This window comes from Microtus oregoni, unplaced genomic scaffold (genome assembly GCF_018167655.1).
Source record: "Microtus oregoni isolate MIOR12 unplaced genomic scaffold, Mior012 000032F_ref0000030, whole genome shotgun sequence".
NCBI classification, from domain to species: domain Eukaryota; kingdom Metazoa; phylum Chordata; class Mammalia; order Rodentia; family Cricetidae; genus Microtus; species Microtus oregoni.
Window position 1 is genome coordinate 15,086,157 of NW_024543091.1, and position 24,404 is coordinate 15,110,560.

A 24,404-nucleotide genomic window follows, 5' to 3' on the forward strand; every position below is an offset into this window, starting at 1 on the left:
TCACATTCTTATCGTCCAGGACTTTAAGGAACAGTACTCTAGAAAATTTAAGGTTATGCTACCATCAGCATTTCCTTTTTTTTCTTGTTTCATTTTACTCTTCCTCCTCCACCTTGTTGTTATTATAGTGTCTCTTTCTCTCTCTCTCTCTCTCTCTCCCTCTCTCTCTCTCTCTCTCTCTCTCTCTCTCTCTTCTCTCTCTGTCTGTAGAACAACTGGGGAAGTTTGTTTCATTCTTCCACTATGTGGGTCCTGAGTGTGGAGCTCAGGTCATCAAGCTTAGTGGCAAGCACCTTTACCTACTAACCCATATCATCAGCCTCACTATATTATTTTCTTACAAATAGAGAGAGAGAGAGAGAGAGAGAGAGAGAGAGAGAGAGAGAGAGAAAGATCTTCTTTTCCAGACTGTGAGCTGTTTAAACACAAGGATTGCTTTATTCATTTTGTAGCCTACAATAGTGGACTGTTTAATATGATAGAGATAATATTACACACAATGTATTATGTGCATATAATCCATATGTACTTTAATTTCATTAGTAACTATTAAAATGACATGATAAGACAGATAAAATATACAGGATGTAAGGGATAGGTAAGAAGAAAATGAGAGGAAACATAAAGAGAAGGAAAGAGATTGACAGTGTTGACAAGCATTTATGTTGACGTCTGAGATAGAGATTGGCAGTACACATTGAAAAAAATTAGGACAGGCAGTAAAAGAGAGAATGCACTTGTTCTCTTTAATATTGAGAACTGCCATGTTGATCATACATACACACACACACACACACACACACACACACACACGTTTCAGTTTATGCTGCTATTAGCCCTAATGTTAAAGAGGTACACTTTCCAATCTCTTAGGAAGTACATAAAAATGAAGCAAAAAAAAGGTACTACTGTGAGCAGTAGAATATCAAAGGAAGGCTAGCCTGTTTGTTCTGAAAACTCTGTACTGTGTGCATTCATTCATTTTTGTAACTTCTGAATCTTTCATTGACAAATTAGATAGTACCAATTTTGACTAAATGCCTGAATTAGAAAATATTTTCAAAGAACACAATTACCATTTTACTTGCACTTTAAATCTTACACTCATTCTTTTAATGCAGTGCCCTTAAACTTGTTGACAGTTTGATTGAACTAAGCAGAATACACATGTTCATACAGATCATTTTCTTCTGGTAGTGGATTAGGTTGCAGGTTTTTTTTTTGTACTAGATGAAATTTCTTTTGTGTTTTCATAATCCTGAACTATCTTGCCAGCTCCACACAATATTTTTTAAAATTAAAAGGAAGAGGGAGGGAGAAATGTGCATATGCATGAAGATGTGGAGGGGTGGACAGTGGGTGCTTAGCTCCATCACTCTCTGCCCTATTACCTTGTGTTAGGATCTCTCACTGAATCTGGAGCTAGACTTATGGCCAGCAGCCCTAGGAATCTTGTGTCTCCGGTAGTACTAAGGTTACAGGTGTGCACAGCTACTATTCATGGCTTTGTTTATATGAGTGCTGAAAACTCACTCCTCTTACTCCCCTCCCCTTCCCTGGACAGGTTTTATCTGTGTAGCCCTGGCTGTTCTGGACTTGCACTCTAGACCAGGCTGACCTCGAACTCTGAAATCCATCTGACTCTGCCTCCTGAGATGCCTCCTCAGATGGATATTGGCCATTACCTGGCTCAGGTTCTCTTTTTTAAACATCAAGTGTTCTTATTTACTGAGCTCTTTTCCCCAGCCCCCTAAAAATTAAGATTTAAAATTTTTTTTCAACAATGGGACCAGGATTTATCCTGGGTGCGTGAACTGGTGTTTTGGAACTCATTCTCTAAGTTCATGCTCACTCTTGATACAGCGGGGAGGGCCTTAATCCTGTCTCAACTTTGTATGCCAGACTTTGTTGACTCCACAAGAGAGGCCTTTCCTCCTCTGAGGAGTTGATAGAAGGGTGGAATAGGAAGGATGTAAGGGGGGCAGGAGAAGGGGAGGGAGGGGGAATTGGGGTTGATATGTAAAATGAAACAAAAAATATTTTTTTTTTTTTTGCTAAAAGGTGATAAGCACATACCTATAAAGGTCACAGTTATTCAGGCTGAGATAGGAAAACCACTTGAGCTTAGGAAAAGAAAGACTTTGTTAATCTTTGATTGATTGATTGATATATCAACTGGATTTAGAGTGCTAGGGCTTATGTATAAAAATTTTAAGTGATTATGTGTGGCTTAAATCTGTTAATATTGAAGCAGCTTTGATTAATCATTTTAAGTCTATTTTCTTATTACAGCAAAGACTAACCTTTCTAGGTTTATGCAACATAAAGTGAGCATAAAGTAGGAAGTGATCTTATAGAATACATTTTATTTATTGAGCTGTGCTACTTGCTATTTACTTTGAAATATATAGGTAAATACAGACGTTGAAAATATTTTAATTGCTTTGAGTTTTAACTGGAATTCTTAATTTTCATATATTTATTCATCTGTTATGGAATAATATGACTGAAAATTAGCCTTTTTCTAGAGTCATACCACTTTATAGCCTCAGCAGATCTCAGTGAGTATATCGGCTGTAATGCCTTGTTTTCACACTGCCTAAGAATGGCAGTGAGAAGGGGGTGACAGAAAGAATACTGAGGTATATTGGATCATGGTATGTTAGTTAGTACTTGTACACTGTTTATTTTTAAAATAAAAGTAAACTCCAAGGAATTACTCATCAATGCCATCCTATTTTGTACATCTCTTTGGGTATGGCAGATTGGACTATGATTGTGGTCACCAGTGTATGTTCTTACAGCCATTATCATGTTGAAAATATCATTTTAACTTTTGATTGTCTGACACATGTATCACCAATTCTATTATAGGCAAAAACGAAACCCATTCAGTTTGAAGTTACTGAACAGTGGAAGTCATATGTGCCATCTATAAGCAGTTGTAATGATTCAACAGTTAGTTAACCCTTGGAATATAGCCTTCTGGTTGAATTAATACCTCATTCCACAGAGAAAGTGAAGTCTGTTTCTGCTTCTTTAATGTCTTCTTAAATGCTAAGGTGCACTCAGGAGAATGATAAATTATTCAGTGATACAACCCCAAGAAATGCTGAATGGTCTCAGTCAGGCAGGCACGTTCTGTCTTTGTTGGTTTCTCTTCAGTTTTAATCAGCTTTGCTGTCATAATTTTAAGTTATCAGAGGGCTTATTATCACCTGAAGTTTTAAAAAATTGACTAGAAACACTCCAGATTTGGAGGCAGTGCTGTGTTGTGTGTGGGAACCTGAGAATCAGAATAGTTGTAACCCTCTGAGACTTTTGAAAAGTTTCTTCTGTTCTAGCCTTGCCTTTAAGAAAATGTATTAGATGGTAAGAGAAATATAATAGCTGCCATGAAATATTCTTAACATTATTATTTTATGGTATTTATAATTTCCTTTTCAGGCTTATAGATTTTATGAGCTATTTTGTTATTTTCCCTTTTTTTTTTTACTTTTTTTTTTATTGAGAAAAGGAAGAAAAAAAAAACAAGTTTCCACCTCCTCCCAGCCTCCCATTTCCCTCCCCCTCCTCCCATCCTTCTCCCCCTCCTCCCACTCCTCTCCCCCTCCCTCTCTAGTCCAAAGAGCAGTCAGGGTTCCCTGCCCTGTGGTAAGTCCTAGGTCCTCCCCCCTCTGTCTATATCTAGCTGGCTTTGTGGGAGCCTAGCCAGGTTGGATGTTATTTTCCTTTTTTATATGGTCCAGATTCCATAAGAGTCGATCTTATCATACTAATTTTGTTCTGTATTTGTTCTACATTTAAGAATGGATATATTTCCAGTTTACTTATTGTGAAGAATTTAAAGCATTTTAAGTTCAGCCTGTAATTACCTGCCTTTGTAAGAATGGTAACTAAGGAGGAATAGGTGAAGATAAGCATTTTTCTAATGCATTACAGCTTGGTAGTATGTTTTCTGGGTTTTTTTTTTCTTCATTTTTTTTCCTTTTAATTGTAGTGGGAAGACCCACTTTTATTTTATTTTATTTTTTTTGGAGACAGGATCTTTCTACATAGTTCCTGGAACTTGGTGTTTGTATTTTAATAAATAAAACTTGCCTGAGGATCAGAAAAGTAAAACAGCCATATTGGCCAGCCTTAGAGACCAGGCAGCAATGACACACACCTTTAATCCTATTAGCCATACTAGTTTGTCATAGAAACCAGGTGGTATTGGTGCCCTCTGATAACTTAAAATTATGACACCCTTAATTACAGCTAGAGAAGCTTATAAGATGGAAGAGGCAGCTCTTAGTCTCAGTCTGATTCTGAGGTGTCCTGGAGGCAAGAATCACTATTTTCAGACTGAGGTGGAGGTAAAAGCCAGTGACTGGCTGCTTTGCTTTTCTGATCTTTAAGGTGAACCCCAATGTCTGTCTCTGAGGTTTTTATGAATTGTGCTTTATTTGGGCGCTCAACATGGGGCTTAAACCCACGACCCTGAGATTCCAGTCTCATGCTCTACTGATTGAGCTAGAACTGTCCTTCTGGATGCAATGGGAGCATGTCCAAAGATCTTTCCCTTTGCATGATTTGAGGTCTTAGATGATCTCAGTGATGGTCTGTAGAATATTTATAGCCTTTCTTTTCACTGGAAGCATTGAGAACTTTGAAGACAGTGGGCTAATGTTTGTGTTTGTTTTCAAAAACTTGTTTTCCTTTAAGAGCATAAGGATTTTTTTTAAGTAAATTTTGTTTATTGACTCATTTTTGTGAGTGGAGGGTGTTGGGTTGCTGAGGTTAGCACATGAAAGTTAGAGAATAACTTGCAGTAGTCAATTTTTGTTTTCTGTAATGCGGATTCCAGGGATTGAACTTGGGCCATTAGGCTTGGAGGCAAGTGCTATTAAGTACTGTGAATGACAAATAAGAAGCTCAGTTTGGAGACCCTGTGTAAACCTGTGCATTAATAAGGTAAGTGCTATTGTTCTCCCTTTAACATTGTTGTTCTTTCTCCCCTTAGGGTTTCACAGACAGCCCTCATTACAGTGATCACTTGAATGACAGTCGATTAGGAGCCCATGAAGGCTTGTCTCCAACACCTTTTATGAACTCAAATCTGATAGGTAAGTTTGTGACTCTATGTAAGTGTCTGTGCTCAGAGACCCTTTCTGTTACCATGTCCTACTTAAATATATAAAGTAAAGCTCCCTTGTTGCTAGAGGAATCGAGGTTCTCCTTGCTTACTTCAACTCAAGGAACTAGCATCTGGAATTTGGGGTCTTTCCTTTAGAGCAGTACTAAGAGTGGATAAAGGGAAGTAGCTGTGTTCTCTTAGTTTAGGACATGTCTCTGTGATGTTTTTTTGCCGGTTTTCTGGGCTAGAAAAGCATTCTTTCAAGGACACTTGTGGTTTACTACTGTTTGTTGTATTATAAATATTTATGTATTAGTTAAAAATACGACAGAATAATGACTTCCACAAATTTAACTTACATTGGATCTTTTTTCTTTGGGTACTATTTGATAAGAAATATTTCATTTATACACCATATAGGGTCTGTTTAAGCATGTAGATTCTTATTGAGATATGTAAAAGTTTGTCTGCAAGTGAAGTGAAATTTAAAGGGTGTGATTTCTTACCTACACCTGATCTTTATGTTTTGTCACCACTTTTCTTGTTGATCATCCTTTCTGTCTCTTCCTGTCACATGCAGAGTACTTTCTTAAGTGATAATTTGAATTTGTCCAGTTTGTTTTATGCCGGTCAAACCTCTTGGTTTGGTTATCACTCCTTTTTAAAAGGCAGTATTTAACCTTCTTAGAAAAACTGTTTGAAAAAAAAAAAAAATCTATGCCTTGTAACAGCATTTTTTTTTTTGGTCTTGTTTATGTTGTAGCTGAACACATTCTGAGGGCTTTATGTAATCTCTTGTATTAACTGTCATTGACATCAGATAAATACACATGGTTTGTGTGATGGACATTGATTTCACCATTCTACCTCTAAAGGGTTGGTTACACTGTGATCTTAGAATTGACCTTTTGCGTCACAATCATGTAAATCTAAGTAGGTTACTCCATCCAAAGTGCTGGTGGTCTGTAGATGCTTTGTAAGGGATCTTGCTGTGTGCAGTCTTTGTTTTCTCTTCTTCTCTAGTTTTGAGGAGTGAGAGTCTGATATTCTAGTGTGAATTTTGCCTATGGCAACTGATAGTCTAAAGCCAGAATCATTGAGTGGGACACAAGACCTGTATAAGCAGTAAAACGTGTGCTGAAAACCACTGGCTTTCAACATAAGTGCAAATAAAAGTTATGCTGGTAAGTGGGTTACTCCAGGTAAAACCCATAATTACATTTAAAATAAAACAATAGTTTCATCAAGAAAATTTCTACATTTTTGTTTTAATTTTCTGTTGAATCTTTCATCAAGGTAAAATGTTACTCAGTTTAAAAATTGCTTTTTTATTTTAATTTTTCCCTCAAGCAGCTTTTATTTATACTGTGTGTAACAGGGCAAGTGAAAATTGATGTTAACTGAGGCTGTCATTTTGTTTTTATTATTGTTATTATTATTATTACAAATTTTCCCCTCCTCCCATTTCCCTCCTCCTCCCCCCATTCCCCTTGCCCCATATTCCCCCTCCCCCTCCCCCTCCAGTCCAAAGAGCAGTCAGGGTTCCCTTCCCTGTGGGAAGTCCAATGTCCTCCCCACTCCATCCAGGTCTAGGAAGGTGAACATCCAAACAGGCTAGGTTCAAAACCCAGTGCCATTGTCCTTGGCTTCTCAGTCAGCCCTCCATGTCAGCCATGTTTAGAGAGTCCGGTTTGATCACCTGCTCCATCAGTCCCAGTCCAGCTGGCCTTGGTGAGTTCCCATTAGATGGGCTCCACTGTCACAGTGGATGGGCGCACCCTTCGTGGCCCTGACTTCCTTGCTTATGTTCTCTCTCCTTCTGCTCCTCATTTGGACCTTGGGAGCTCAGTCCAGTGCTCCATTGTGGGTCTCTGTCTCTATCTCCATCCATCACCAGATGAAGAAGGTTCTATGGTGATATGCAAGATATTCATATATCTGAATATATATATATATATATATATATATTCATATATCTGAATATATCTGCATATATATGCAAGTATAGGGCCAGTTCAGGCGCCCTCTCCTCAGCTGCTCAAGGAACAAGCTGGGGACATCTCCTTGGACACCTGGGAACCCCTCCAGAGTCAAGTCTCTTGCCAACTCTCAAATGGCTCCCTTAATTAAGTTATATACTTCCCTGCCCCCATATCCACTCCTCCTTCATCCCAACTGTCCCATTCCCCCAAGCTCTCCCCATCCTCTCCTTCTCACTTCTCTCTCTCCATCTCCCCTTACCCCCGTCCCACCCCTACCCCCAAGCTCTCAATTTTTGCCTGGAAATCTTGTCTACTTCCAATATCCAGGAGGATAACTTACATGTGTTTTTGCGGGGGGGGGGGGGGGGTTCGTCTTCCTATTTAGCTTCTCTGGGATCATGAATTATAGGCTCAGTGTCCTTTATTTATGGCTAGAATCCACTAATGAGTGAGTACATACCATATTCATCTTTTTGGGTCTGGGTTACCTCACTCAGGATAGTGTTCTCTATTTCCATCCATTTGCATGCAAAATTTAAGATGTGATTGTTTTTTACCGCTGAGTAGTACTCTAATGCGTATATATTCCACACTTTCTTTATCCATTCTTCCATTGAGGGGCATCTAGATTGTTTCCAGGTTCTGGCAATTACAAATAATGCTGCTATGAACATAGTTGAACAAATGTTTTTGTAGTATGATAGGGCATTTCTTGGGTATATTAATTCATGGTCCCTCTAGAATGTATTCTTACCTTCAGACTTGCCTATAGAGATGGTGCACACCTCGTGGAATTACATCTTTAGCACAGTTTTCGGCCAAGGTAACTGTTAAAATTGTGAGAGACAAATGAAGTCTCTAGTAGATATATGTTTCAGTCACTTCTGAGCAGCTGTTAACTAAAAAATATTCCCATAATTCAGTTTGAGCTTATATTTCCTCATTTGTGGCCTCTACGAACATACACTTACTGGTTTTTCCCCCCCCCCAAAATTGGAGAATTATTAGAATACCTTTAAAGTTTATCCCTGTTTGGTAAAATCTATATCTAAAGTAAGACTTGTAAACAGACTGATCTTTTTCACTATTCAAATAGGAAAAGAATTTATTGAACTACCTAGTATAATAGTGAGTCCAGTGCAGTAGTTCAGATCATGTTATTCACTATATCTTAAGTGCCTAATTTTAAAGTATTCTTTTTATATTTAAAGGAGAAGGGGAGAAATAATTCTTCAGTCATTAATTAGGATTTGCCAGCCATTGGCATTGTCCGATTTACCCCTCTTTACCATATTCCCCCCCAGTAAAATGATTAGATGAGTACCTCAGTATGGCATCTTAAAAAAGTGATGTACATAGTAGTACTTGTTTTGAATATGAACGTTTCTTAAATTAGTCAGTTTCATAGAGCAGCAGGAAATTCAGCAAGCTGTGATATGCAGTAAATGAACCGTCAAGACACCCAGATATATTGAATGATCATACTAGATGAATTACAAGGGAGTCTCTTTTGCACATGTGTAATAGTGTAGGAGAGTTTGAGGTTTTTGCCTAACAAGCGTTGGTAATGATTTGATAATGAATAATTTACCACAGAAAACAGATTTCTATATTCATTTAGGTATTTTGAAGTATTTTATGTAGGAAGTAAAGCTATGTCAGTGTATCTTTTTATGAATTTCAGAATTATCCTCTTGATTCGTCAGTGTGCAGTAGTGGAATACTTTTTTTTTTTTTTTTTTTTTTTTTTTGGTTTTTCGAGACAGGGTTTCTCTGTGGTTTTGGAGCCTGTCCTGGAACTAGCTCTTGTAGACCAGGCTGGTCTCGAACTCACAGAGATCCGCCTGCCTCTGCCTCCCAAGTACTGGGATTAAAGGCGTGCGCCACCATCGCCCGGCTGGAATACTTTTCTTATGTTTCAAGATAAATGACTATATTCTTTTGGCACATAAGCAATTAGTAGCAAACAGTTCTGCTAAAGCTGTGAACAGAGTCTTGACCATAGCCTTGAGTTGCAGTGATATCATCATACGGTTTTGTCTATTGTAGTATTCAAAGCTTTGGCTTATCATTTCACTCTTGATTCCCTCAATAATTTTCATACAGTTTGTTTTCTGGGGCTAGAAGGAGAACTCAGCAGTAAATTGCAGAGCACCTGAGTTTGGTTCCTGTCATCCATATAGCAGCTCCAGGGGAGCTAACAAACTGCTTTCTCTGGCCTCTGGTCCACATATATGTAGCCAAAACATTCACTCACGTAAAGAACTCTTTAAAAACCCAATCTTGAAAAACAAAAAACAGAAAAAAAGCAGTTGTTTTATTGATTGGTAATATTTTGGGTGAAGAGAGCACCAATGAATTGAACTGAGACGTGGATTATTCCTCAGGTGATGTGGAATGAATATCTGCAGCCCTTTCTTTCTTTCTTTTTTTTTTTTTTTTTTTCGGTTTTTCGAGACAGGGTTTCTCTGTAGCTTTTGGTACCTGTCCCGGAACTAGCTCTTGTAGACCAGGCTGGCCTCGAACTCCCAGAGATCCGCCTGCCTCTGCCTCCCGAGTGCTGGGATTAAAGGCGTGCGCCACCACCGCCCGGCCTGCAGCCCTTTCTTTTCCTCCATGCTCACTTTGCTCATTTAAGAGGACATGTACAAGTGCGTCATAAACAGAAGACAAAGCTTCAGGTCATTTTGAATTTTTCTTTTTTCTAAGACACTTATTTCTCTTCCTCTAGAATTGCTTTGTTAGTATTCTGTGGAAGAGTGACATTAAAATTTGGTAGAATAGGGGCACTGGAGAGTTGAAAACTAGGACCTGTAATCAGCCTTTATGTTTCAGTTAGGGTTTGCTTGGGTTCTTGGATGTATTCAGTAGCTCTTGGGTTTTAAGATTCCATAATGTTGTCCTGGAAAAGACTGAAATTAGCATTATAATTTCTATCTTGCAAATGCTGAAACAGAGTTAGAGGGAAATTACATGTATATTTGAAGCCACAAAGCCAGTAAATGGCAAAACTGAAAGTAAGAAAGCCAGTCTCCCAGTTAACTTAAGCTGCCCATTTATAGAGGTGCTTGTTTTTTCGTTACAGTGCTTCAAGAATTTGACTAGGCCAGCAGTTCCTAGCCATAATTATCTGCATTTTGAACTTGACAAGTAATCATGAACAAAGGTTCCATAGTCAAATAACCTCAGACAGTATTTTCTGTCAGTTCTTTTTTTTTTTTAAGAGGCTCAGCTTGTTCGTTTGTTAAAACTTTCAGAATAACAAGAGCCTATTTTTCCTTGGTTAGCCAACTACATCCAGATTTATATGATGTGTTCAAGACTTTTAATAAATAAAAAAACACCATTAAGCTTTGGAAAACTATAGTTTTCTATAAAACACGTGCCAGAAAGTACTTTCTAGCTGTATAAAGAAAAGTCAAAGCAAAGTAAAGTAGCACAGTGTTTACTGCACAGTGGTGGTACTTACCTTTAACCGGGAGGCAGGAACAGGCAGATCTCTGTGAGTTTGAGTCTAGTCTCATTTACAGAGCGAGTTCCAGAACAGCCAGGGCTGCTCAGAGAAGAAACCCTGTCTCAAAAAAACCAGAAGAAAGAAAAGGTGGCACATTTCCATCAGATTGCTTTGGGTGTTTCTGTAACTCATTCTAGGCATCTTTGTCACTTAGTCCCAGTGCTCCAGTAGTGCAGTGCACTGTTGTCAGGTCTCTACTTTCAGCTGAGAATAGCCATTGTTTTGTTTCATATAAGTAATTAAAATAGATTTTTGTGGGGTTTGGGGAGGAGGGGGTACTTTTTCTATGCATTGGGTATTTCAGAGAACCAACTTTCAAGAAAAACTTTTTGTACAATTGATATTGCTCACACTGAAATTAATAATAAACCCAGAAGTGTTATATAACCTTAATAAATGTAGTATCATCAAAATATTACACTACAACAGAACTCTTACCCTAATGATTTGATACATGTAAAATTTCTTTGCTGGTATAATGAAAATGGAAATAATTTTGTTTAGAGGAATCAGAATGACTTAACATCTGACTTCATAGTGTTTCACAAATGACTCTTTTATGCTTTCTCAGTGTTGATTCACTCCAGAATTTTGAAAGGATATGATCTTAGGACCTGCATTGTCACAATAGCAGCGAGAGTCTGTGCCTAATCCCAGCCCAGTGAATATGAGCTCAAAAACCAAGGCTCTTCTGGGTTCTACCTGTAATAGAGTGAATGGCAGTTGCTGTGGCTATTTGGTTACTGAAGAACAAAAGCTTAAAGGATTTTTGAATTTTTTTAAACAACCTTTGCAAGTTACCTAAATGCATTGAATTGGAGGGAAGCAACTTAGCAAACAGTTGAACATTTTGGCGACCATTTTAATTTGAAAAAGTTATAGGGTAACATTATCAGATCATACCTCTTCCACTATAATGACTCATACTCACTGCTTAGAGTTGTAATGATGATTCCTGAATTATTAAATAAAGGTTATTTAGTATTTTATTGAAAATTGTATTCTAACCTTCAGTTTAATTTTTTTTATTAAATAAATCCCATATTACTGTAGCCATGAACTTGATGTGATCCCTGACACACACTCCTCTTTCCCTATGAAGTAAAAAGATAGATGACCACACACACACACACACACAGCAGAAAGTTGTAAAAATAAATTTTGTTTATATCTGCCTTTTACTTGGTAAGAGACAAGATTTGAAGATTAGGTTGGCTGTAAAGAATTATCTTCCTCTCCTTAAAATTCTACTCTTAGTTAGAAAGCTCCAAAGCAATTGTTAGGTTTTTACCAGCTGCAGGAAGCTGTTTCCACAGGAATTGTGTAAAGGTCTAGGTGAAGCTGTTCTGGGTCCCCAGGGCTAGGTATTTTAGGCAAACAACCTCTTCAAGCCTCTTGAGCTAACCGAAGGGAAAAATAGGGAATGTGTTCTTGAAAATTAAGTTGAGAAAAACACCAGTAAGCTAATGCATAACTTCCCTTGATTGTTTTTTAAGGGTTCTGCTGAGTTTATCAAAACACCTTGGATTTTGGTTAGAAGTATTTATACTTTATACTTTGAATGTATACAAAAAGCTAGTAGTAAATACAAATTTTTGTTTTGGAACAAACAAAGACTAGTTTTTTGGTTGCATCACAATTAATGTGTGCATAACAAGTTGAAGTTAAAACTATTTTTTTATATCATAGGTAGCAATATGGAGGAGTTCTTAGGGTCATGCTTTTTTAAAAAAATTATGAAATCTAAAGCAGAACAAATCAGTCTTTGCTTAAAAAGAGGCTGAACATGAAGTATCCACATCTTGACTTTTTTACTTTGCTTCCGTGTGTCAGTTAATGTGACTGTAGGGTGCATGTGTCTGTTGTGCAGTCACTGATGCATGCAGACTGAGCAGAGGGTCATGCTCCCCCAGTGGGCACTCTTTCTAGGGCATTTGTAACTGTGGCAAGTCTGTAGGGCCAGCGGAGAAAGCTAGAAGGGCTAAGATGTCAGCTGGTATAAAAGCAGTAAGATTCTGTTTTAAGAAAAGATAGGGCCGGGCGATGGTGGCTCACGCCTTTAATCCCAGCACTTGGGAGGCAAAGGCAGGCGGATCTCTGTGAGTTCGAGGCCAGCCTGGTCTAGAAGAGCTAGTTCCAGGACAGGCTCCAAAGCCGCAGAGAAACCCTGTCTCGAAAAACCAAAAAAAAAAAAAAAAAAGAAAAGAAAAGAAAGGGATATTTTGCTTTTAATGAAAAGAATAGTCATTTTAAAGTATTCTATAAGGCAATTTGGTGAATGCACAGTGATGATTTATTGATATTGTAAATAGAGTGATCTTTTAAAATTTGTGATCTTTAATTCTATAATTTTTTTAACTTCAATTGCTTTGTAAGAATATTTGAATTTGTTTCCCTTTTCTTGATAATTAATTTGTTTTTATATTTAGTAACTTAAACCAATGGCATGGTGAGCTATTAAGTAATTAGACAGACTAGTTTAAATCATTTATCATAACCAGTTATTCATATATTATTCATATTTATATTGAGATAAATTCTTAAATATTACTGTGTAGCCTATAGAAACAGAAATTATTCTCACCAACTTCATTTGGCTTTCAATTTTCTAAGAAAATTTTCTAGTGCTTATTTTTTTAATATTTTTAATGGTTTATTTAACTTTTTTTATTTTATGTACATTGGTGTGAAGTGTCAGATCCCCTGGAACTGGAGTTGCAGACAGTTGTGAGCTGCCATGTGGGTGCTGGGAATTGAACCCGGGTCCTCTGGAAGAGCAGTCAGTGCTCTTAACCACTGAGCCATCTCTCTAGCCCCTCCAGTGCTGATTTTTTTGTGATTCAGTATTCTCTGAGATCATTTTCACATCATCATAAGTTAGGGTTACACACAGACATGGTGGTTTCCCATTCAGAGAAAATAAACATGTCTACATTGAACTCTAGAAGTAACATGATAGAATAGCCACCAAACTGTTGATAGAGAAATTCACTCAAGAAAAATAATAGTGAAAATATCTCAACTCTGTAGTAGACCACCTCTGTACATTGGAAATAGTGAAAATCACTTCTGAGTAGTCCAGCAGATTGTAAAGCTACATCTCTCTGAGTGTGCCTTCATGGTAAACAGAAGGGTAATATTTCTAATTAGTGTCTAATAGTATGCTTGAAAGCAATGTTTCCAAGCATTGGTAGTGCACACAGCAGGAAAAAAGTAAGCAGTATAAGTAACCAGTCTCAGTTCAAAACAGTGGTAGTTTTTGTTGAGTGGTTTATGAAGATGTTTTTACTCCACAGAATTCTATTTGCAGATATTTAATATCTGGATAGCCGGAAAGAGGACCATGCTCTTGCTTTGTGCGCATAGGCATGGTCAGGTAGTGTGAAGATGACAAGCATGGAAAAACTGAAAACTAGTTAGTTTCAGGCTAGACTTGCCTCTAGATCTTAGAGATTTGTTGTGAGACTTAGAAAGATGTTTTGGATTAATTGAGAGAGTGTGGTGGCAAGTGCTTTTGGTGGAAGATTCAAGGATTCAAGGATTTCTTACTTTGGCATTTTGTCTGTATGGAGTAGTGGGATAGGTTTGTGGTTTTGCTTATTTTTCTTGAAAAGAATAAAACACTTTGTAAGTAGGAGAGGGCCAAAGAGAAGAATCACCCCAAAGGGCCACATGAACAAGTGGTCACTCCTTTACTTTCCATGCCATAGAAGAATAAAAGTCCTGGGTAATTATAACAGCACACCTGGAGTTTGTAGCTTGTGCTTTCCTAATGGAATTGGAAAGAAAGGAGTTGCACTGATGCTTTCACTCTTCAAAACTGAGAATGAGAATTGTTCTGGAAGTTTCCTGTCCAGAAACACAGGTTTCTGAAATCTAAGGACTCAGCTCTCTAGAGAGGGATAGGGAACCATGGACTGGAAAGTTCTCAGTACCACACTTGCCCTGTGCTCTGGCAATACTTCAGTTTCCTAGTGATCTGACTTTGTAGCCATCTGGGTAACTGCAGTGTAAAAGAACTATGCCTCAACTAGCATTTTTAGGGTCAGACTCTTGAGTTAGCCCTGCTTGCAGGTAGATAGCCCTGCTTTGGCTCATAACTAGGGGAATAATGAACAGGTTTCTATGGAATGCCCACAGCTGTTGTCAAGCTTGGAACTTGATCTCAATAGCTATTTGAATGAAGGAACTGCAGTGAACAGTTTGGCAGTTTGGAGTATAGCAGTTGAGCTTCCATCCTTTCAAAAAGTTCAGGTGGACTTGATTTTCTGAGAAAATAGTGTGGGTAGACAATTCATTTTTTTCCTTAAGATTAATTTGGTGTTGCATAGACTAATATTTCTCTTGTAAAAGTTGAAGTATTACCTGTCTTCACATTTTATTGATTGCTTTCTGTGTACTAAACACTATGGTTAGGAGTGTCAGATGTTATCATCACTGAAATTTCAGTTTATACAAAATAAATTCCTAATGTGTAGTGGTGCACACTTTAATCCCAGTACTCAGTAGATAGAGGCAGATAGCTCTATGTGAGTTTAAGGCCAGCTTGATTTTCATAGCATGTTCTAGATCATCCTGTGCTACATAGTGGGACCCTGTCTCAACAAGAAAAATGATACAGTTCACAGTTTATGTTCTGGTACATTTGTGTCGAGTAAGAAAAGAAAACAAAAAATATAAAATTAGCTAAAAGGGAGTCACAGATCTCTGCATATTAGTATCCTGAGAATTCCATTTTTTTTTTTTTTTTGCCATCCTAATGTCTTGGAAACTTACACCTCAGTTATACCAGTGATTCTTGATTCCTAAGTGTGTCACTTATCACCACAAATTTTTGCCTGCGCAAAATGACATTAGCTTTATTTTCATTAATCAAAAAGATCAGTTTGCCTTTGATATCTGCAACTTCAGATAAATTGCTTGGTAGTAAGTGCTGTTTTATTTGTAATGTGTCTATATCTTCTAGTATAAGCCTGTGATACTGTGTATTTTGTAAATTATCTGGCCCTGTGTGAGTGGCTGTCCTTAATCTTTAAAGAAAGAGTACACTAGGGGAGTATCTGCCTGCTAGATAACACAAACAAGTAAATGTCTCTAGACCTGAAACAATCCTTGACATTGGTAATGACCCTCTCCATAGAAATAGAAGACTTCAGTTATGAACTTATTAAAAACTGTATTTTAACCTATAAGTATTTGTTTTTATGATTTCTCTGAAAGCATATTTATTTCAATAACAAGTGACCATTTTAATGCTATTTAACATGTGGAGATATTCCATGGCTTCTAGTTTATCATTTCATTGGAAGTTTGTTATTGGGGAAGTGGTTGTGGTTGATAACTATCTCAGAGTGTGTCACCCAGTGAAAAGTATTGCACACAGTGATTAAATGTATTGTTGTGTTTTCAAAACAGTTAAAATTTAATTTGAAGCAGTAGGCAGACTTTTCTATCCTGCCAGCCAGCTCCTAAATAACCACTCACACAGTTATTATTAATTATAAATGCTTGGCTTATAGCTTAGGCTTGTTATTAACTAGTTCTTACAACTTAAATTAGCCCATATTTCTTATAGCTCTTTATTAAACCAAAGAGAGCAACACATCTTCACAGTGTATGAAAAGATTGTTCCACAACATGAAGCAATGGTAGGATAAATAGTGTGGCGAGGGTTAATCTTTATAAGTACTTTTAGAAAGCATTACTTCTCTAAACATTGACTAAAACTTGACAGAACACCAATGTTTGCATCTCCTACTTCTTTTCAGATATAAGTATTGGTTTCATAATATAGTTTGGTTGATTTTTTTCTATTGTTTTATATCTTTGATACTTAATGTCATGACTTTGATAAAGTAGGCACTGATAAAGACTTCAAATAAATAGGTATGCTAGAACTTTTTCTTATCATTCTCTGGATGCAAGTGAGTTGTTGTTTTTTTAAATAGTGAGCTAAGATTAATTTGTTGTTTCTGTTTTTTAATGTTTGGAAAGAAAATTGAGGATTAACATGATTCATCCCTTTTTGTTCATTTCTTATTTGACAGCAATTATAGAATATCCCCCAGAATGTCTGATTGATCTTTGATTTAGGCTAATGGTACCTTGCACTTTTATTTTTACATTAAAAATGATTTATTTTTATATTGTGTGTATGGGTATTTTGCCATATATATGTCTGTGCATGACATGTATGCAGTACCCACAGAGGCCAGAAGAGGCTGTCTATCAGGTCTTCTGAAACTGGAATTAGAAATGCCATGTGCTTGCTGGGAATAGAACCTGGGTCCTCTGGAAAAACAGCCAATACTTTTAATTGCTGGGTCAACTCTCCAGTTCTTTGCTTTGAACTTTTAATTTTTTTCTGTTTCTATAGACATAGAGATTATTTTGGGTTCTGTTTACTTCATAAAACAAATAATGTTTTGTCTCCTCCTTAACTGGATGAATTAAAGAAAGCCGAAGGTGAGAATGGTGTTAACAATTATGATGTGGTCACATTGATTGATACTCAACAGTTATAATGCATTTTATTAAATCACTGATGGAGAGCTATAAGAGCAAATGATACCCAGGTGTAATTATAAAGATATTGGTGGCACATATTTGAGTTACTGACCTTGTCCATAACACTGACAATGTTGGCATCTTGAGCCTCATCTATTACAACTATGGAAGTTTATTTGACAACACTCAGAACCTGTTGGAAATGATTTATCAAAAGAAGTAGAGTCTGGTAGAAATTACTTCAAGGAGCAGCCTTGTAGGTAGGATCTTAGATAATACTGTTTTACCTAAATGCAAATTTTGTTTCATTGGTTTACAGTCCAGTGATTGAAATAATAATAATAGTAATAACCTTAATCTTTTATTAAAAATAAAATCAAGTTTTATGAATTCTAGCAGATTTGTTCTTACCTGGAAGGGAATATGTTAGACATTTTGGAATGTAGTATATATGTTGGGAATCTGCAGTAGAGAGCTTGTTATAACAGCACAGATGCTCAGAAGAATGAATTATGTAAGATGAGTGGGTTAGGAAGGTAAAGCTGACTCCTTATAGACCTGTTCAAGTCTCAGATTATCATTTACGTAGTAGTATTTTCCTGTATCAGTTCTACACTGATTATTGTTATAAACTTGCATGTTTATGCTTATGTTTCAGCACTAAGATAATTTGTTATATATTCTGTGGCAAACACTATAAAATTCAAAAGTTAGTTTTAAAATCCAGAACCTTTTTTATTTCAGAAATTTTGGATATTTAGTCTGAATAGGGCTCCTTGGTTTTCTAGTTTCAAATTTTCATGAAACATACCCTGCAATTGAGGTATAGCTACTGTGTACTCAGATTTGCTGTTCGTGTAGACTTGCTTTAGATAGCAGATTTCTTGAGAATAGGATATTTTCACATTACCCCCACCCCACACTCTATTCATTACCTGGTGTACACTGGCTATTTAGTAATTGTTTGTTAAGTTACAGGTAAATTTTGTGATCCCTACCTTTAGTACCATCTGAGAACTTAAAACTATGCATGAGTATATTTGTGCCCACATCTTTTCATTAAATTGCCGACTTCTTGAAGAATATCATTTTATCATATGTATATTATTGTGCCCTATTCTACCTAATGCCAAGAGAAGGGAGTGTGAGACTGCCCCTTTCCTTGAGCCACCCAGGTGAGCTCATAGATATGAGGAGCTGTTAGAGTCTGGAAGAGTGTGATTAGTGATTGGCCTCAGCAAATACCTGTTATTCTACCTTATAAATAATACTGAAAGATAATCTTCAACAGGAGTTCAGTGCATTTCAGTTTTGGAAACTACGAGCAATGGCAAAGTTCTTAAGACCCAGTCTATAGGTGATATGCAGTTTAGAAGCTGTGGTGACATCTCCTAATGAGGTATTCTCAGATAGAGACTTTGACCTTACTGATTGGAGGAGCCAGGCTTCATTACAAGAATACTATTTTTGGTAACTAAATACGAATTAATTACCTTCTGAATTAGAAATTAATAAATTCATTTACAAAGTAGTATTTGCTGTGGTTTGAATGCTATGGTTTGTTTCCTCAAAGATTCTTGTTGAAACTTAATCCTCGATGTAGTAATGTAAAGAACAGCCTCTGAGGGCTGGTTGAGTTATGGGGAGGTACTGCTCTCTATATGGAGTAAACACTCTAGTCTGGGACCTGACATTGAAGGCAACACCTTTTGCCACTATGTTTTTCTACTTTTTAAGTGCAGTTCTCCTCCCCTTCTCTCGTCTCTACCTTCTGTTATGTGAAGCAGTATTCTTTCCAGAAGTTACAGCCATCTTAGAAGCAGAGAGTAACCTTTAGCACACTGTTCCTACCCCTTTGGTCTTGGACTTCCCAGGCTTTGCATGAGAAACTGATTCTTATTATTTATAAATTACCCAGTCTGTGATACATTGTTAGACCTGCACAGATGGAATAAAAAGGTTTTAGTTGTTGTTTTTGAGAGTTGGGGTTAGGATTGAATCCAGGACCTTGTACAGGCTAAGTAAGTACTCTTCTATAAAACTGTATCCTCAGTTCAAGACAGGCCCCCACTTTTGTTAATGCTTGCTTACAAAAAGAAAAAATGTTTATGAATAAAACTACTTTTCCCAGCATGACCTGTGGAGAGTTTCTTGGAGTTTTGCGGAGCAGCTGTAACCTATTAGATTGTCCTCGGTGTGTTTTCATTATATATCCATGGGTAAATTTGGAATAAAACAACTTTTATTCATGCATTGCATATTTAGTCAACATTTACAATCTGAAATATTTAGTATTTCTGCTTCTCATTTCTCTTTCCTGCTATCAGAAATAGAAACAAGCAGACAAACTAAAACAAAAAAAAACAGCCTATGTTTTATAGTGCAGCCCAAATATCACTTGTTTTGTTTTTCCCTCTGAGTAATTTTTCTCTTTTCCGTGGTGTCTTAAAGGCAGTGTGAAATTTGTTTATACCACATAGCTTAAGTCCCATTAATCTTATGTTGAGTAACAGAGAAGAGTTGCTTATTTGATTTACTCAGTCACTATTACAGAATTTTTAGTGTATTTATGGCCAAAACAATAAAGAAAAAAGTGCTTTTCATGATAATGATGGTATGATAGTTGATGCCCGTGTGCCAGATTCAATAAGAAGTGCCTCAGCACTACTTCATTCAGTTCTTACTGCAGCCTTGTTTCATGTATAAAGGAATGAACTTGGGGCCACCACTGGTGGACTTGTCTCAGTAGGTGTTGAGTTGTGAATATGGAGTTAGAACTCATCTGTCCTCGGAGTCCATACTCTTTAAATACAGTTTATCTGCTATTCGTTTTTTCTCTTCAGATAGAAGTACCAAAAGAGCTAGTTCATTCTCACATTGCCATTTCCTGTTTTCACTCATATTAGTGCCCTTGGAAAATCTGAAATAAATTAATTGTGGAATATAATTTGTTAAATGTACATTTAGTAAGCCTCTTGTAAATAAGCTAGTCATAAACTAAGCCTGGTTAAAAAATAAGGTTTATAAATTTGAGGATGTGTTTATGAACTATGGAAAAATGGCTTAATGGAACTTATTTTTAAAACATAAAATGGTTATTTGGGAGAATTTCAAGATTCATAAAAGCAATATTGTTGTATAAATTAAGCAGGCAGCACAGTAACTAAAATGGCTCTAGAGAATGATTTAATGGAAACAGGCAGTAATGCTTGTACTCAGGAGTCTGAAGTATGAGAATTGCTGGTAGTTTGAGACCAGCTTTGGGGACCGTGTGAGATACCTTAAAAAAAAAAACCCTGAAAAAACTTTCCCAAGGGGGTGGGGGAGATTTAAGAACTGTTTATTGGCCTTGTTGGAGTAGGTGTGGAATTCTTGGAGGAAGTGTGTTAGTCACTGGGATGAACTTTTAGGTTTCAAAAGCCCATGCCAGGCCCAGTCTCTCTTTGCCTACTGAATAGGATGAAACGCTCAGCTACTACTCCGGCACCATGAATGCCGCTATGCCCTTACTGTAATGATAATGGGCTAGGTCTCTGAAACACTAAGCAAGCCTCCAATTAAATGTTTTCTTTTATAAATAGTTACCTTCATCATGGTTTCTCTTAATTGCTATAGAATAGTAACAAAGACAGCTAATGAAATGAAGTGAATGTATGGCTGGCTGGCTTTTGAGGTGCTAGGACTGAAACCCAGGGCCTCAAGCATGCTAAGCAAATGCTTTACCACTGAGCTGAAGCCACCTAAGGGAATTCTGGAGTTCAGGAATGCCTGAGGCTTTCAAGTATGTAGTTGGTAGTATTTTTGTTAATGGGCTTTATTTGAAGCTAAAATCATTGCTTAACATTTATTTATTAAAATTTAGGATCTAGAAACAGTCCTGTGGTGAGAATCATTTTTAGTCAACTTCTAATATCTCCCTTCTGATTACAGAACTGTACCTACACAGTTCCCACTAGCTGGTAATGAAAAACACACTATGGATTTAATTTGGAGTCTCCCGTTGACTGGAAGAGAAGCAGGTGTTAGACTCAAAGTGTGGAGCAGAAAGCTTTTATTTACAGCAGGAAAGCTTTTTCATCATGTTTTAAGCTTTTCACATGCTTCTGTCTCTGTTTCTATCTTGTTCCATGTGGGCATGATATTTTAGTTTTCAGTGATTTGATTTTAAAAAAATCAAGAAAATATTAATTAGTAAGTATACCTATAAATAGTACTTGAAATGGTCTGAGACTGAGGAGGTGTGTGTGTGTGATGATTGGGAACTAGCATTCCTAGGGTATCTTTGATTATGTTTGCTTCTCTGGAATCCTTAGCTGTCTGACAGATTTCTAAACTGGATTACTAGTGAGTTTTTCATGGACTGGTTCAGATTGCCATGTTGTTTCTTGGCTTCCTGGGTGTTGGCAGGTGACAGATTTTATTTCCTTGACAAAAATGAAGAAGGCACAAGCAGCTTTGTCCAGAAAGGTAGTCCTTTGTTTTTGCCTCCAACTGCTATGTCTTCAATGTGTTGACAAATCCTGGCTCTCAGAATTATTCAGTTTTTTTCTTCGATTGGTCACAGCATCGTGATTTTATTTATGTTTTGTAGTGGATGTGCATTGCCTTACCAGGAATGAAGTGATTACACAGATTCCACTGGGAACAAGAAAGTGAACTCGTGAGCCTTGGATCAGTGAACCTTTTTAGATCTAAGTATGCAGGGAAACCTAAGAAGCTAAGTGTGATGTGAGGTTCTGTTCTTTCTTGGTGAGATTGTCCAGAAGTCACTGAGGCTGAATACAGTGTTTCTATAAGTTTTATTTTTCTGGTTTTAAAAGTATGACCTAACTAGTTAAGTTACAGCAAACAGCACATGAATTTCTATTGTATTGCTACACTGGACCAACCTGCAGTATAGTGAGTATGGGATTCAGGAAAATACAAAATTATTATATAGTAGCCTTTAAACCCCCAGACAACAAACTAGCTAACAGTTAGCTTCTGATCAACCCTGATGGTAGGCTAAGTTTTAGTCTATTGCTTTTTAAATCATAATTTCTAGGAAGTAAGATGTCTCTTATCAGTGGTGAATTTAATATTTGTGGTGTTTGTAATAAATAACAGAATATTCTGTACTTAAAACTACTTTCCTACAGGATACAGCTTAAAAATTTATTGTATAGCACTTTAGATTAATGCTATGTATATCTGTAATGCGCTATAACTATAAGCTGGTCTTAGATTACATGTTCTATTTAAACAAGGCTAGAGCTGGAGAAAATATATTAAAGCAACTAATAATTCCATTGAGCTTAAGGATAAAATATTATTAATGTTCTTAACTCTGGTTTTTAAAAGCAGGACCTGAATTGTACTTAGTTTTTCTTTAGTGTGATGTCTGCTTTTCATGGAAGTTGTGGCAGAAAGATCAGAAGTTTGAGATCATCCTCACCTGTATAGACAGTTTCAGTTTGAGGTCATAAAACTGTGTGTCAAATAAATAAATAAACAAGCAAAGAATGCTTCCTGTGTTGTCATACTTAATACTGTTATAAGTAAAGTAGTTAATCTCGGCGTTCTTTTCAGGTGTATTGGAAGACCTTTGAGTTTCTACATAGTGTCTAGTGTAGCATGTTCTAATTCAATGTTGCTGGAGAATATTACTCATTTAGTTTAAAAACCAAAATCTCCAAACTGCCTCTAACCTTTATCCACTTACTAGAAAAGTTTGGTTGCTGGAAGTTAGATATATCTCTGATAATGCTAGTGCCCTGGTCAGATTCCATCTTTCTTAACTAATGTACCTTAAACCAGATAGCATCTCCCGGTCTTTATTTGTTATCTGATCATCTGTCTCATATCCCTGTTGAGTCCAAAAGGGCCATATTTGTTCATGTTTAATGGAAGTTTCCCTTGATAAGCACCCCCTCCCCGGTAACCATTATGGAGATTATGGAGAATCTCTGTAATTTTCTTTAATTAAGTTAGTCCAACATTGTAGTCTATTTGGAGGAGATGTGTAGGACTTTTTTATTCTCCCCTCCCCAAACAGGGTTTCTGTGTGTAAAAGTCCTGGATGCCTTGGAACTCACTTTATAGACCAGGCTGGCCTTGAACTCATAGAGATCTGCCTATGTCTGCCTCCCAAGTGCTGGGATTAAAGCCATGTGGCACTATACCTGGCTGTAGGACCTTTTTCTATCTAATGGAAACAAATCAATAAATATATTCTTTCCTACTCTTCTCTCTCCTCTTCTCATTTTTTTCATATACTTATTAAACATTTATAAAATACCTAAAATATGCAAATTCCGATAAACTTTGAGGAGAAAAGAGTGATTAATGAACATTTTCAATGTTTTTTGTTGTTGGTCATCCAGAGTTTCAACAAATGCAACCTGTAAAGGAGGCACTTGCATAAATACTATTGTAGTTTAATGTATGAAATTTTATTTTTCCATAGATTTGCTCTCCTTAAGGTTATCTTACCAGTGCTTCATACAGTGGTTTAAGCAAATTGAACTCCCCTGTTGAGTTTGAGGAGTATTTGTAGTGTGATGAATGAGTAAATATAAGACTGTTCTTAGAAGTAAGGTCAGTTTTCTGCTTATTCAGTGATCATACTGAGTGAAGGAGTAAGAACAGATGTAAAGAACTTCCTGAGTGATGTCTCCCTTGTATTATTCACTGTCCCTGCAGTGATCAATTGATTGGCATAGAAAATTCTGTTTTAATCAGTGTTACCAATTCTTTAGAGAGCCATGTGTTAGGATGGCCTTAAGTTTGTTTGTTTTTTTTGAGACATGTTTTCTCTTTATCTTTTATTTTATTTTTTATATAGGATCTCTCTGTTTAGCACAAGCTTATCTGGTGCATCCTCTTGCTTCTGCTTCCTAAATATTTTGATTAAAGTTCTGTACCACTATAGCTGGTCAGAGGAAATTTTTGTTTGCTTATTTGGAGATTTTTAAATTAAGTACTTTACCTTAACATCAAATTATCTAACTGATATTAGAGCAATTAAATGAGCTTATTAATGTCAGCAGTGTTCTGTTTTCAGAAGAATATAGTGTTCATAGCCAAGCTGCATTGTGTTCTAGAATGATTAGGTTTATTTCTGGGGAACTCTGGAGTTCTGTTGCATTCTGTACAACTCATTTGGTTGTCTTCGGTATATTTTAATTGCTTTTAAATCAACTTCAGATGCAGGTTCTTAGTACATTTTCATTCATATTAGTAGTAGGTAGACTGATGGACTGATGTTTGTAACAGTACTGTACACTTGTAAGCTTGCAGTTGT

The 24,404-nt window shown here is 36.7% G+C and overlaps 1 protein-coding gene across 7 annotated transcripts in view; it reads left to right on the plus strand.

Moving 5' to 3' along the window:
• The window catches only part of Tcf12 (transcription factor 12), a 260,476-nt gene that overhangs the window by 107,291 nt on the left and 128,781 nt on the right, over nucleotides 1-24,404 (plus strand). For all 7 annotated transcript variants that reach the window (XM_041679863.1, XM_041679864.1, XM_041679865.1 and 4 more), the window contains one exon: nucleotides 5,006-5,108. In XM_041679863.1, coding sequence (XP_041535797.1) covers nucleotides 5,006-5,108 — 103 coding nt within the window. The remainder of the gene's footprint in view (nucleotides 1-5,005; nucleotides 5,109-24,404) is intronic.